At 46.8% G+C, this 14,234-nt stretch overlaps 1 protein-coding gene across 4 annotated transcripts in view; it reads left to right on the top strand.

Annotated features, from left to right (window-relative positions):
• Positions 1-77: 77 nt before the first annotated feature.
• DHRS7B (dehydrogenase/reductase 7B) overlaps positions 78-14,234 on the top strand; it is an 18,150-nt gene continuing 3,993 nt past the window's right edge. The window contains exons 1-5 of one of the 4 annotated variants that reach the window (XM_019512641.1): positions 149-164; positions 1,666-1,871; positions 9,621-9,796; positions 11,743-11,858; positions 13,827-14,037. In XM_019512641.1, coding sequence (XP_019368186.1) covers positions 9,646-9,796; positions 11,743-11,858; positions 13,827-14,037 — 478 coding nt within the window. In that variant the 5' untranslated portion in view covers positions 149-164; positions 1,666-1,871; positions 9,621-9,645. Of the gene's footprint in view, positions 165-1,665; positions 1,872-3,519; positions 4,572-6,443; positions 6,610-9,620; positions 9,797-11,742; positions 11,859-13,826; positions 14,038-14,234 lie in introns of those variants that run through there. The other 3 variants (XM_019512638.1, XM_019512639.1, XM_019512640.1) reach the window with 3 other exon arrangements.

The following is a 14,234-nucleotide window of genomic DNA, read 5'->3' as shown; positions in this document are numbered from 1 at the left end:
GGAAGAGCGACTGCTTTTCCCCTCCGGCAACATCCGCTCCTACGCGTGCTGTGATTGGCCGGGCTCTCGTAGGGCCCTCCTCCAGGGGGGTGGGAGGTCACGAGCGGAGCGTGCTCATTGGTCAGCCTGCTTCCGTGTGTGGCCATGGTGACAGCAGCGGGCAGGTACAGGCTGGGCCCGGCTCCCCCGCGCGCACCGGGCCTCGGGGGCCTCCTCTGCCCTGCGAGCGGGGCCTGTAGCCGGGGAGGGGGTTGCCCCTGCCCTCGCCCTCGTTCTGGGTGGCGAGCGCCTCTGGAGGGTGCCTGGCGGTGGGGGGCGGCCTTCCCCGTCCAGACACCCCCCCCCGCCCCCGCCCGCACAGAGGCCGGCACAGGAATGGTGTCCCACATGGGGGGCTGCTCCCAGCGAGGGGCTTTGGGCCTAAAGAACCGCAGTGCAGGAGGGATGTCCCTTTTTTCTCTTGGCTGCCTGCTTGCCTACAGTTAGGGGCAAGGCTGCAGGGAGAAGGGGATGGGGAGTATCCGGAGATGGGAATGGAGCTGGCTGGTCTGGTCCCCCGACAGCTTCTCCGGTGTCCTGCGGGTTGTCATGGGGAACCGCTGCCCTGTAGCGAGCCTGATGCAGGCCGATGTCAGCGATCATGGTGGGGGGAAGAGGCAAAAAAATGATATTCTTGTTATCATTTGATATCAGAGAGCAGGGAAGTGGGGAAAGTGGCAGAAAAGTATTCTTAGTGCTACCATTACTTAGATGGATGTCCTGCGCTATCCAGAGTGGCCAACTGCAGATGACAAACAACAACAGTCTGGAGGCAGGACTTGGGGCTTAGTAAATGCTGCCGCCCTGCAGGGGTGGGCAGGGAGACTGGCATGGCATGGGGGCACTGCTGGGCAGTGGTGACGCATAGGGGGTGCACATGCACCCCCTGAGAGCACTGGTGCACCCTCTGACAGGCCACGCTCCCTGCTTGGGCGATGGGCAGGTGGGAGTGCCAATGCTGGCCCCCCCCCCCCAGTGCGAGTGCCGGCTGGGGAGTGGGAGTGCCAGATGTAGTGCTGCGGCCGCTTCCCAATTGGCCACGGGGGGACCCCCTCCCCCTGGTTGCTGGGGGGGGCACCAGTTGCCCATGCCGCTGGGGAATGGATGTGGATCTGGCTAGATCTGTTGGCTTATCTTATTAGAATGTGTTGGGAAAATTAAAGGGACTGACTAGTTGTGTCTTTAGGTGTGACATTTGAAGAGCATATTTGTGAATTGTGACTGCAGTATCTCAGTGGGGATTGGTTCTTTAACTACAAAAAGGGGAAAACAGGCTACTAAAAATAGACTATTGTGAATAACGTAGTATTCCTAGATTTCATAGACTTCTAGGGTCATAAGGGACCTCAGTAGATCATCGACTCCAACCCCCTGCCCTGGGAAGGAAAGAGTGCTGGGGTCAGATCACCCCAGCAAGGTGCTTCTCTACATCAGTGGTTCCCAAACTCTGACAAATTGCGCAACACCAATTTAAAATGATACAACCTTAAGTACCACCAACAAATGTTTCAGTTCAACCTTAAGTACCAGCAGTAAATTTGTGTCACAGAAAGTAATTATAATAAATCTGTTAGTGTGCACCACTGACAGATTGTCTGTGTATCACTGGTGTTATGTGTACCACAGATTGGGAGCCCCTGCTCTACATGTAAAGGCCCTAGTCAAGCCTGGATCCTATTGTGTGAGGTGCTGTAAAGTTATTAAGGAAGACCCACTCCCAATTTTGAAGAACTTTGAGTCAGGACACGTCTTCAGAAAGAAACGTCTTTCTCTACTGCTAACGTGCAAATATCCTACCAAACCAATATCAGCACATGCAGTTGTTTTGCAAAGTGTTGTTTTAAATTTGGAGTTTAGTTACGCTGTATCATAAATCTGGAGGCAACCTGAATTACAGCGTTGCTGGCAACACGTCTACTGCATGCTACATAAGCTGCTTGCAAACAGCTGCTGCCTCTTTCTCCCTGCCTCTGCGTGGTGCTGCTGCAAGGCAAACAGTAGCTTGACTGTGTAGGCAGTCAGTGAAGTTAAGTTGGTGGAGAGTTTGAATTGTATGTCCTGGTTTCCCTGCTGGAAACTTCTTACCTTTCTGAGCAAGTTATTCCTGGTAATCTAGTGCTGTCAGTTCTCGTATGCCTTCCCACACGCTTGCTTTTGGGTGGAGACTGTGTAGGTGAGGTCTGCTTGCATGGTCTTTTTTGCTCCAGGTCAGGGATGGGTGTACAGGTTCTGGCAAGCAAAATTTGGAACAAGTTTATGTAGTAGAAACAAAGTTCTGAGGTTATGGATGGGAGAGGTACTGGGATAAGGGCACTGTTAACCTCCAGGTTACCAGGAACATTCTTTCCAAGTCTGTGGTAGTGACCAAAAGTCAGTGCTCTCTGATTGCTGTTCACTAGCCTAGGTGAAATGAAGTTGCATCAAGGCCAGATCTTTGTTATTAATGTTAGCCAATATAATAATGTTAGTTATGGATGTGGTGTGTGTAGACATTTCTGTGCCAGAAGAAGTCCTAGTACAGATGCATTAGGAGTGCTTCTACCTGGCATAGTGTATTTCTGCTCCAGGAGCCAACAGAAGCTATTTGGGCCAAAACACTTGCTTTACTGGTTTAAGCTGTGCTTTCAGTAGCCAGGCTTGCTACTCTAGCTATATTGCAAGCCCCTTTGAATGTGGGCCTGGCCTTTGCTTAGGCTGGGGATAGCTGGTTGCATTGGACAACTATGATTTATTTTTCTTGGTCATCTTAGTCAAGGGACCAAGTACAGAATGAGCTGAAGGGGCTGTACCCATCACATGGTCCTTTGAAGTAAGGAAGGATGGCAAGATAATGTGTAAGGATGGATGGAAATTGGTCTGCTTGTTTCCATCCAATAACTTGCTCTATGACTAGAGAGAAGTTTAATTTCCTGGGCTTTCAAGCCAATTCCTTACACTATTGTTCTGTTCATTAGATACCAACCTTATGAGAGCAGGGAAGGGGGGGAAGATGGGAATTGCCTTGATTTCCCTGTAATGTTACAGGTTTTGTTTGAATTCTTTCAGCAAAACACTTTTCTTGAATATTGAATGCTTTGATTTTTCTGTTGTTCTGGTTTACCTGGTGGAGTACCCCAGGTACCTCAGCAGGGAGCTGAGGAGGGAGGTTGGAAACCAAGAGGAGGGAGGTTAGAAATCAAGCTCAGGCTTAAGTGAGGGCAGATGAAATATTAAGAACAATCTGATCCATACTCCCAATCTGGTACCATGTCAGGTGCTGAAAACACTGGGTACTTTTTTTTTCTTTTCCATTTTCCTTCCCTTTCTCTCTGATCTGGAGATTTGTTATGTTGAGCTTATATGAAGCAATAAGCACAATGCAGCAAAAGTTCCTACCAAAACTCAAGGCTTTGGTCGTGCCTGGAAGGTGGGCAGCATATTCAAGATGTATTCACTTGAGGCTTTTGAAGCTCAACAGACAGCTTAAAAGTAAGAAAATACTTGTTTGCTGTTATTGGAGGCATACAATACAACTTATGCCTATTCAGCTGGGTAGAGGGCTTTCTTTTCCATTGTATTGAGGTACTGCCCTCTGTGGACTCACTGTTGAATTCCACCCCAGAGATCTCAGTGATGCCTGATCCTATTAGGATAGTTTTGGTATCACTTCAGTTCATACAATCCTTTGGAATGAATGCTGGCATGTAAGTGCAAGTTATTGTATTTCAGCAACTTCATAGTTTAGATGAATCCAGTCACTTTGTTTATTACATCAGTGTGTCTTTTTCCTATCAGATTTTGATCTGGTCTTAGAGACTCAATCTGTCATTTTCAGAGGACTTGTACAGGAATTTAGTTATCACCATCTAAAAATTGCTATTTGTGTTTTATTAGGTCATTGCAATAGTCTAATTGGTGATGCTGGATCCTTCCATACAGTTTCTAAAATCTTGGTTAGTTTTGGGCTTGATTCAAACTTTTTTCAGAAATGTTTGGTTCAGGGGGGAAAGTGATTATCTGATCTGAAAGCTGCGTGCTCCCACACACACATACTCTCTCTCTCTGTCTTAAGGGAGGAGATAACTCGCTCTCTTAAATGTAGTGTACACCAGGTGCAGGTTGCCTCCTCCATTACAGATCTGAACATGAGCATACATGCAAAACACTCAGCTGGTTCATTTCTTTCATCACTCATGTAAACTATATAAAGTCCTTCCTAGCAACTGAGTTTGCCAGCACTGTAAGTTACCAGTGTGAAAATTTGGCTGATCTCTCTTCATAAAATGTACTTTTTTTCTGTATCTTCCCTGTGCGCATATAATCAGAAAGGTTAGTATGACCCTCCCCCCTGCTCCCCCCCATTTCAAAGGTCACAGAGTGTTTGAGGTTTGTTTTTAGAGGCTGTTCCTGGCACCTTATGCTCATGCTGAACTGAGAGCGCCTGCTTGGATCCCTGCCATTACCTGATTTAAATCAGTCTGCTCAGTGTCAGAAGACTAGAGGGAGACACCAGCACAAGGAGCCACTGCTGGCAAGGGAGCTCTTTCGAAAAGGTAGGATCTTGTGCTTTCTTCAGACCCAAGGCAGCTGCCAACAAGGTACAGGCTGGTGCTGCTTCTTCATACAACGCTTCCATGGGAAACGGGGCTTCTCTTCTCTCTCTCTCTCTTTTTTCCCTTTTTAAGTGACACCTACTTTCTGAAAATAGCCTCCCAGTTGCTTCCATTTGTCACTTGCAGAGCAATCTGATTCTAGGTGCTGTGGTTAAAGAATAGGTGTTTGTGAGGGGAAGGCTCTTTTTTTCTCCCTCTTTGTCTTTCATTGGCATTTTCTCTCAGCTCCTCGGTACCTGAACTTGTTTCTGCTGCTTTGTTATCAGGTCCTCTCTGGGCTTGATAATTAGCCCTCTCGTGCCATCTGAAGTCATTCCTGACTTAAGGGCTCATCTCTTTTGAAGGGAACATTTTTAATTGGCATGTGTGGATGTGACTTGCTCTATGCTATTTAGCCCTCGAAAAGGCTCAATACACTGAATTTAGACTTCAAACTCCAGTCACTTATGTTTGTTTATATCCTCTGCCACATTTTTGCACTGTCCCCTCTACAAAGTCCTTTTTCCTCCCTGAGACTCTGTGCAGTCAAATGAAATGTTACTGTCTTGTGGGATGGAAGAGGGTGTTCTGAAGTTATGAGCAGTGATTGGTGACAGTTATGAAAGTGTCTTCCCCTCTTCATGTGATTCTGCATTACAAGCTTTGTCACAGGAAAAGGATCTTCAGGAGCATCTTGGATGGCCACATCTTGGAACCACAGTTGTGGCATCTCAGACTTTCAGGTTGGAAGCCTGGGGGACATCCAGTATAGCTTAAATTAAGCAAAGGGGCCAATATATAGGTCATGGTCTTTTCTCTGCCCAAGGCGTCCCTGGCTATTTTGCCTTAGGACTGATGAAATGTGAGTTTTTGATGCTCTGAGTTTCTTCCCCAACCTTTAAAGTATCCCAGCCCAACATTTTGTGGCTCTAAATAAAGCTGTTGTTGATTCCTGGCCTGTACCTGTCTCTGTCCCCCTCCCCCTGTGGAGCCAGCAGTGACTTATTTCGGCCCCTCCACCAAATAATCTTGTAATACAGAAAAATCCATAGACTGTATTTTTTTTACCTTGTATCAGCAAAAAGACTGTAGTTCAAGTGGAAACTGTTCGTATGAATACAGAACAGCACACCTTGATCCGACTCCCCTGCTTTAATGGAAAGTCTATTCTATGGCTATTTCTTCTAAAGTGGCAAAGCAAACCTTGGATTTTGATTGGGCCTCTGACTCAACCCCCCATGCTGATATGGAGATACCTCAACATGCCTCACTGCTGCTTTTGGGACCTTTCCTTCGCAGCATGTTGCTAGTGAGAGATTGCATCCAACCACTGAGGGCTAGGTGAGGCTTCCGTTAAAAGCTGAAAGAGCTGATATTTAATAGGAGCTTTGCACACCCACACAGAGAGAGATTCTTGTTTTTCAGGAACCACAGAATTCATTCCCATTCAGGAAGTTCTTCTAGCAGGTAGCTAGCAAGAGCCACCTCTGCTGATCTCTTTTAGACTACAGAGTAGGGTCCACACAGTTCCTGCCACTCCATATACTGACCATGATGCTGGGGTAGTGTTTTCCATTCAAGCTGTCACCTAGTCAATGAAAATCTCTCAAGAAATGAAGAAAGTTCCTTGCATGAACCTTCCAGCCCCAGCTGACCTGGAGAGTGTTGCTACCTCCTAGATCTCCTGAATGGCAAGCCATCAGGCCATGCACACTGTCTCTCTCCATTCCTTGGGGCTGCTGGGCAAGTCCTTTAACTGCTTTTAAATTCTGCTGCCATTCTTGGTCCCTGGTGATGTTCTTGATTGAATGCAGGACCTTTGCTCTCCCCTAGAAAAATAGACTCTAGAACGACGAATGGAGTTCACTAACCTGGAGCCACATGTGCCTGGGGGAAACTTTTCTCCAGTACCAAGAGACCCAGGGTGGACTAAGGTAGTGTCTCTGTTGACCGTGGGACCCAAGACCATTGTTCCTCGGGCACGGATGTTTCCAAGATGGTTTGTAGTTTTCACTTCTTATCCATTGTTGGGATGGTGCTGCCTTTGCTGTTATTGGACTCAAAAATCAGGAGTGGAAAAAAACAGCAAGTCGCAAGAAGCTTTCACCAGCCAATGGTCTCATGTGCTTCAGGAGCAGGGGTAGCTGCTGGTCTAGTTATCGGTGTTTCGTTGGGGGTTATTTTTTTTTATTATTATTCTCTTGAGGTAATAATGTTTGCCGAAGTGCTGCCATTCTCACTAAACACCAGCACTCCAAATGAGATGCACTTGGTATCTAAGGTGGCAAAGCTTGTGCAAGCCAAAACAACCCCCTTATCAGCATGATCTCTCAGCCTTCCTTTTCAGTGTTTGTTTAATACCGTCCATTTAAAACTTGTTTGGTGTGGGGACTTTTTGTGTTTTAAAGAGATCCTTGTGGATCAAAGTAAAACCTGCAAATTCAGGTGTGAAGTATATGGGCAATTCTTTCTTCTTTGGTTGTCCTGATATGCTTGCCAGGTTTTCTTAATCCTTGAAGCTTGCTTCAGCTGGGGCTGGCTTTGTTCTTGGCCTCAAGGTCATGGAATCTCATTCCCAGTCATTGGCTGGCCACCAGGCCTTCTGTTTCAGCCCAGTACTTTGATCTCATTCCCCCCTTCTTTCATCAGGTTTCTCCTTCATGTTTTCTTTCATCGCCCTCTCTTTGTGGGAGGCAGTTACTTAGGCTCAGTTTCACAAAGGTGTTTAGGCACTCATCGAAACCAGGGGCTCCTTTCTAGACTGGAAGTTGCCAATACAGAGTTCTGCCAGCGACTCAGTGTGGTGGAGACAAGCTCAATTTTCTGAGTTTCTTCATGTCCTAGGAGGATATCAGGAGACAACCAGAAATGGCCAGAGGCATGGACAAGCTTCTATCTGGGAAGCTTGGGAACATTTAGTGCAGAGAGGAAATGAAAAGGAACACAATGAAGGCTGTAAATGAGCAGGGTATAGAAAAAGTCTACGAGACAAAAACTAGGTGGTGCTTCATGAACATTAAAGCAGCTTAGATGCTGGGCAGAACACAGGGTGGCTGATCCTCACAGTCAGGTAATTGAGGGTAAACTTGGACTTTGTTTCGCCCAAGAACTTTGTACAGCTGTGCTGCAGACAACACTGGGGAGTTGTTCCTGCCCAGTTGTACAGTGTGACTCGTAGAGGTGTAGAAGGATATGGGGGTAGAAGCTCTTGCCCACAGTGATTAACAGGTGGGTTAAAAGGGTATTATTCCCATTTTACATGTGGGGAAACAGGTTCAGGAACTTCATCAAAATATCTGCAACTCCAATATTGGCACGTAGGTGAAATGGGCAGCACCTGGCAGCTCCTGTTGAAAACAGTTCGTATGTTTAAACAGGAGCTGAAAATCTGACCTGAAGTAACCTGTAAAGTTTAAACCATGCTGGTTCATGTCCATGTCTCCTATTAGTCCAGTCTCAAGTAGCTTCTGGCTTCTCATAAGGACACAGTTTCTCCACTATGGTTTTAGGAGTGATTCATGCTGTTTGCACTTGTTTTATAATCTCTGGCAGGCTTTTGCCATTGACTAAGATCTGCTGGGTGGGGGATGCAGTACTGTGTGGCCCATCTCATGGGCTACACTGGCAAGCAGGAGACTTAATGACTCCTGGTCTCTCCCTTTGGGCAGCATCCCGTGTGTATTCAGCCCCAGGTGTTAGTTTGTTATAGCCCCCCACCTCAGGGGAGTGGTAGCACTGACTGCTTTTGGAGACGTCACATGCAGCTGTCAGGTAAAAGTAGTTGCAGCCTGGGGCTGAAGAGATGGGGTAAAAGTTGTCAGGCTCTCAGCAATATGGAGCTACTCCAGATTGGTGCTCTGAGTTCCCTTGCTGATCACTGCCCAGCTCATGAGCCTGCCGTTCTACATTCAAGGTGGATATTAACTGTTAAATAAGATGCATGATCAGGCCTTAGCAAGAAATGCACTTTAGAGCTGAAACTGCAGGAAGAGGGATTGATGCTGGAGTCTGGCTGTACCTGTTGTGTGACTGAAAATAACTTCTGGATTCCAGTGGATGATTTTTTTTAAAAATGGTCTCATCTCACTCTGATACCAAACAGCAAAAAAAATCAGGGCTTAGGGTGGGAAGTTTGTCAACCTTTACCTATAGCAGAGGTATTGCTTATGCTGTGGGGATGCAGTGACCTGTACCATAACTTACTCACTTCAAGGCAATGGCTTAGCTAGTAAATTAGGTACATGTGTTTCAAAGCCAAATCTTATCCTGAGTTAGGCCAGGTCTTTGCAGATACCAATGGTTTGGGTTTCATTTGCAAGCTGGAGTTTGGTCTGTTCGAACATAGGCTACTAAGGAAATGTATAAAAATAAACTAATTACTAGAGGCAGACTTGAAGGCTCCTTGATGATCAGACCCCTGGCTTGTGGAATCAGATTACCTGTTTCTGACAGGCACTGCTGTTTTAGTGGGAGATGTGAAAAATTCCAGTAGTTGACAAATCACCTGCTTGAAGGGAATGTTTCTTGTGAAGCTCCAGATCTGTCTGCCATTTTCATATGGTGGTGATAGATCCCACAGAAAAGTCTCAGATGTTTGTATAGCATCACAGGCATGCGGAGAAACTCTCCGGGCCAAAGGACACTTTTGTCCAACTGTTGTGCACAAGAAAACATCCAATAAGGTAGAAAGGGGGATATTGGAAATGGCCTCTCAGGCTATTTTGTAGCCAAGTACCTTAAAATATCTGAGACAATACCATGTCGTGTTGTGACACTCAACTTTGCCTTTTGATTTTTAGCATGGATATTTGTGATTGTACCACTTGGAGGGTCTACATGCAGGAGCTGGATGTTCCCTTAAAGATGCACACTGGAAGGGCTGGGATGGCAGGGAGAGGGGACAGACGTGCTTCCAAATCTGCTTAGACATCCTAACAAGAAAGAGGCTCAGTGACCGTCTAGATTTCTAGCCTGTGTAATGCTCTGCTTGTTTTAACTGTGCGGCTCTAGGAAGAACATTCAGAAAGCGAAGCTCATGGATTTCACCAGCACTGTCATCATCCCATTGCTTATTGGCAGTGTGGGTATCTTTGGCCTCTTCAGGCTGCTGCAGCGCATGCGAATGCGAGCCTACCTGCAGGACGCAGTGGTGGTGATCACAGGGGCTACGTCTGGCCTGGGGAAAGGTGAGTCTTGCCTATCTTGCTGGAAAGGTTGGATACCAGATCGTTTGGAAAGCCCTGCCTGCTGGTGCTCTGTTCCCATCTTCTCTTGTGCTTCCAGTTGTCCTACCCTCTTTTGCAGCATGCGTCTGTCCCACCTAAAGGGCCTGATGCCACAAGTACTCCACCTTCCCCCTGACACACAGCCCTGTTCAGGTAGTACACATCAGTTGCAAGAGCCAGGAACTGTGCGCACATGACACATGAGGCATTTTACCCGCTATGAAGACTAACTCAGTAGTTTTTTGTGTGGGGGAGGTTATGCATTTGCTTAGATGTGCTCCTTCATCCTTCCCAGAAAAGCCTTGACTTCTTGAGAGTATAGCATCCTTTCTGATGGCTTGTGATCCCCCACCAGGGCGTATGGGCAGGTTGTGCATGTACTCTTGTGTGAAGAGCTGTCCTGGAGAAACACCAACCTCACTAGCTGCATGGTCAGAATATTTTGAATGCCCACCTCCTTGGGCAGTTAGAACCGAAGAGCAAGAAGTAGTTGGCGGGTGTAATGTTTCATGTTTAGAAGACTGACAGACCTGGTGTCCGAGGAGAGACCTTCACAGGCCGAGCATGCGTGTTGCAGTTGAAATATGTCCTTAGGCATCTTTTCCCTGCTATTTTGCTTTTCAGCTTATAAAGAGAAAAGGGTCCAAGTCCAAAGTACTTCGTCTCCTATTTAAATGTGAGGTCTGTTGTACCCCTTCAGCTCCACTGCAAGAAGAGCCCATGCAGAAGTTACCCTCTTTTGAGTCTTTTTTCTCCTTCAAGGCTATTTACAAGCACTGACACTTACTCTTACCTACATGCTGGTCCGCACCTTGTGATATCATGCAGTAGTCCCCAGCAGTATGGGCCTCAAGTTATTAGGTCATGCTCAGAGGGTGTAGAAGAATGTGAAGCCATGCTGAAGCATATGAAACCTGCTGGGGATAAACTGTTCTGAACAGAGGCATAACAGAGCAGCTCTTGTGTCCTGGACAGTGGTGACTGCTGGGGGCAGTAGTGCAAATGGCCAGCAACTGCTACGGCTGTTATTTTTATGCCTCCCGAGAGTTACATTACTGGCCCTGAGAGGGAAGGAAAGCCATTAACTTGAAGTTATGACCTTGACTTAAGGGCTGGGATAATTGTAGCTAGATGGAAAGGAACTGCAAACTTTAGGGCAGGGCAAGGGCAGAATAAAGTGTTCTTAAGAGTACAGCTGTACTAGTACACACTGATTTGGTGCAGCTAGTCATGATTGCCCAGCCCCTTTCCCCAAAGCCCAGGCTAATGCAGATGCCTCAAGAAGCCTGTGTCTGTTTGTTTTGGGCCTTCCCACCTCCCCTACACCCTTTATGTCACTGAAGGATGTTTTGTTTCTTGGTATGTTGAAATACTCTACTTTTAACAAGAGCCTAGAAAAGCTTTGCCAGGTGATTCTTTCCATAGGAGTAGCACTTAAGTGCCTTTCCCATGGTGCTACATACTATGTACACACAAGAAGAAAAATGGTCCTCATTAAATATAAATGTGTCCTTTGCCCAAGGTTCTCAAACTTGGCGGTCACATAACAAATGCATGGGAGGAGCAAGACAATCATGATTGAAACAGGAATCATGCCAGCTGCCTGCTATAGCTTCTCTCTTATGCTAAGTCTTCTCTGGTGGGACTAACACCATTGGGCAGTGTAGAAAATGGATAAATTAAGATGCATCTTCATTATGCCATATATTTAATAGTGGTATCTTGCTCTAGTTTGAAAGGGTTTAATGGCACTGATTGAGAGATGGCTTGGTCTCTTGTAACTGACATAGCTATCCTGAATTTGTCAGTGAGATCTTTACAGCAGACCTCCAGGTATAAAATGCTTCTGAAATCCACACTTGGCATTAAAACATCTGCTTTTCTCTTCTGTTCTCTCCCTCCCAAAGAGTGTGCCAAGGCTTTCCACATAACTGGCTCCAAGCTCGTGCTCTGTGGCAGAAACAGCGAGAGACTCCAGGACCTGGTGCGGGAGCTTTCTGCCATGACCAACCACCCAAAGAATGTAAGCATGCAGGGAAGAATGGGCTGCTGGTATTCAGGTCTTCTGGCTGCAGGAAATGTAGAGTTGCTGTGGGCTATGTGAGGTGCTGAGTAATGAGAGGCACACAGCTCTGCTGTTACCAGCATTTAGCTGTCTTGCTGGGAGCATGTTATACTAATGTGTCCTGTCTTGCTGGAAATTAACTTGAGTGGCCTGGGACTGCTCACAGAAACATGCACGTGAGGAAGGGCTGAAAGAATTACGGTTATTTTAGCCTGGAGAAGAGAAAACTGAAGAGGATTTGATAAATCTTCAAATAACTGAAGGGTGATTATAAAGAGGATGGAGATGGGCTTTTTGTCTGGAGCTGTAGGGGACAGGACTAGGAGCTGCAGCCTCAAGATGCATTGGGGAAAGTTTAGGCTGGAGATTAGGAGGAACTTTCTGACTACAAGAGTGGAACAGACTACATGGAGGAGCTGTGGGATCTCCATCCTTGGAAATTTTCAGAAGCAAGTTAGACACTGGGCTGGGATGGTTTAATCAGGGATGATCCTGTCTTGAGCAGGGGGCTGGACTAGATGACCTTATGAGGTCCCTTCCATCCCTACTTTCCTGTGGTCCTGTAAAGGTGCAGGGCCCCACACCTCCCACTTGTTGGTCTGGCAGAGCAACATTTTTGGCTCGAATTTGGGTTGGAATCCTTACCTCTAAAGCTTGTTGAACAGAAGGATGTAGTGACTGGTGAAGTCAGGGCAGGCCCAATCCCCCTGCAACTGCCTGGATTAGGATTTGCTGAGCACATCTCTCGTTTCTTCCTGTAATAAAGCATCAGCAAATTCAGCAAGCAAGATCCTCCTCAAGGTGTTGGGAGCAGCCTGAGGGAGAAGTGCGTGGCACAATGCCAGCCCCGCTGTGCTGCAGTTGCCAGCTGGCACAACTGAGAGCAGCATAAGGGAGGTGTGAAGATAGTTTAAAGCAGCCTTGCGATATTCTCCACCCTGATCCTGCATGAAGTGCAGAGATGGAGCAAAATGGAGTTGATGCCCTAAGCTGTATCATTAGTTCCCCTTCTGCCCACAGACCCGCCTTTTGAAGGAGTGAGCAGAGTGTAATGAGGAGAGGGGAGTTTGGTGTCTTCACCCTCTGTCGGTACTTCCAGGTTGCTGAGGTTAAACTAGCAACACGGGAATCTGGAGCTGTGCTCTTAGGCCAGAAGATGGTACCAGTCTTCTTTTCCTGTTGAGTAGCTCTGTGTCTCCGCTTCTTCCATGCAAGCCTTTCTAATGCTGATGTAGCTAGATGGCCCTGAATTTCTAGGTGAATTAGAGTACCTTGATAAAGGTCCAGTCATTTATTACTAAAGAAAAAGAGTTTGTTTATGCTGTATAGAAGTTCCTTCACTTTGGAGTCTGTGCTGAGAAGACTTTGCTGTGTGTAACTGTTTCTCAGGGTGAATCCCAGAATGTGTGCATTTAGCATTACTGATTCAGTGTCTCAAATCCCCAGTAGTTTGACAATAGAATTGTTTACAGGGTGTGGGTGAGAAGGGACTTTTCTTGACAGGCTTCTATGGGATGGCTCCTTATGGGGCATTAAAGGCATGAGAATTTAATGCAGGAATGACCACACATTGCATGGAGGTGGCCGAAGGAGGACCAGAGAGACCTACAAAGGGGCCAGTGGCAGTCCTTTCTCTACTTTTGGAGCAGTGACAAGAGGTGGACACCATCCTGTTCAAATCTATACAAAGCACTGCATGCTGGGAAGACCTGTGGAGGAAGATGGAGTATTGCATGTTGGTGCCTTTAGGTTCTTCTAACCACACCAAAGAGAATAAACATTTAGTCTGATGCATGTGGAGAGGCTTTGGGTGCTCCTTTCTGCGCTGTCAACATAGAGAAGTAGATCTCCGCCTTCCCTCCAAGAAGTAGAAGTGTGTGGCAGAACAGCCAGCAGCCCGTTTGCTAACTTGCCATCTGTTCACAGGTGCACAAACCTTACACTGTGGTCTTTGACCTGGCTGACACTAACACAGTTGTAAGTGCTGCTGAAGAGATCTTGAAGCATCTGGGTCACGTGGACATACTGATCAACAATGCGGGCATCAGTTACCGAGGCACGATCCTGGACACGGGGGTGGACGTGGACAAAAAAGTGATGGAAACCAACTACTTTGGGCCTGTTGCATTCACAAAAGGTACCTATGACCTGACTCCCTTTTCCCTCTTGTGTGCTCAAGCATGGCTGGCCTGCTTCTTCCATCTGGCACTGCCTGCTCCCACATCCCTGCCCTTGCAGCTACAGCAGCTCCTTCCCTGTTTCCCTCCACTTTATCTTACCACCTTCATTTCAACAATGTTGCGATTTTTTTTTTTTTTTTTTTTTTAAAAGGGA

The sequence above is a fragment of the Gavialis gangeticus genome, unplaced genomic scaffold, assembly GCF_001723915.1.
Source record: "Gavialis gangeticus isolate Ggan-Ray unplaced genomic scaffold, GavGan_comp1, whole genome shotgun sequence".
Lineage (NCBI taxonomy): Eukaryota > Metazoa > Chordata > Crocodylia > Gavialidae > Gavialis > Gavialis gangeticus.
This window is presented reverse-complemented; position numbering and strand designations above follow the sequence as displayed.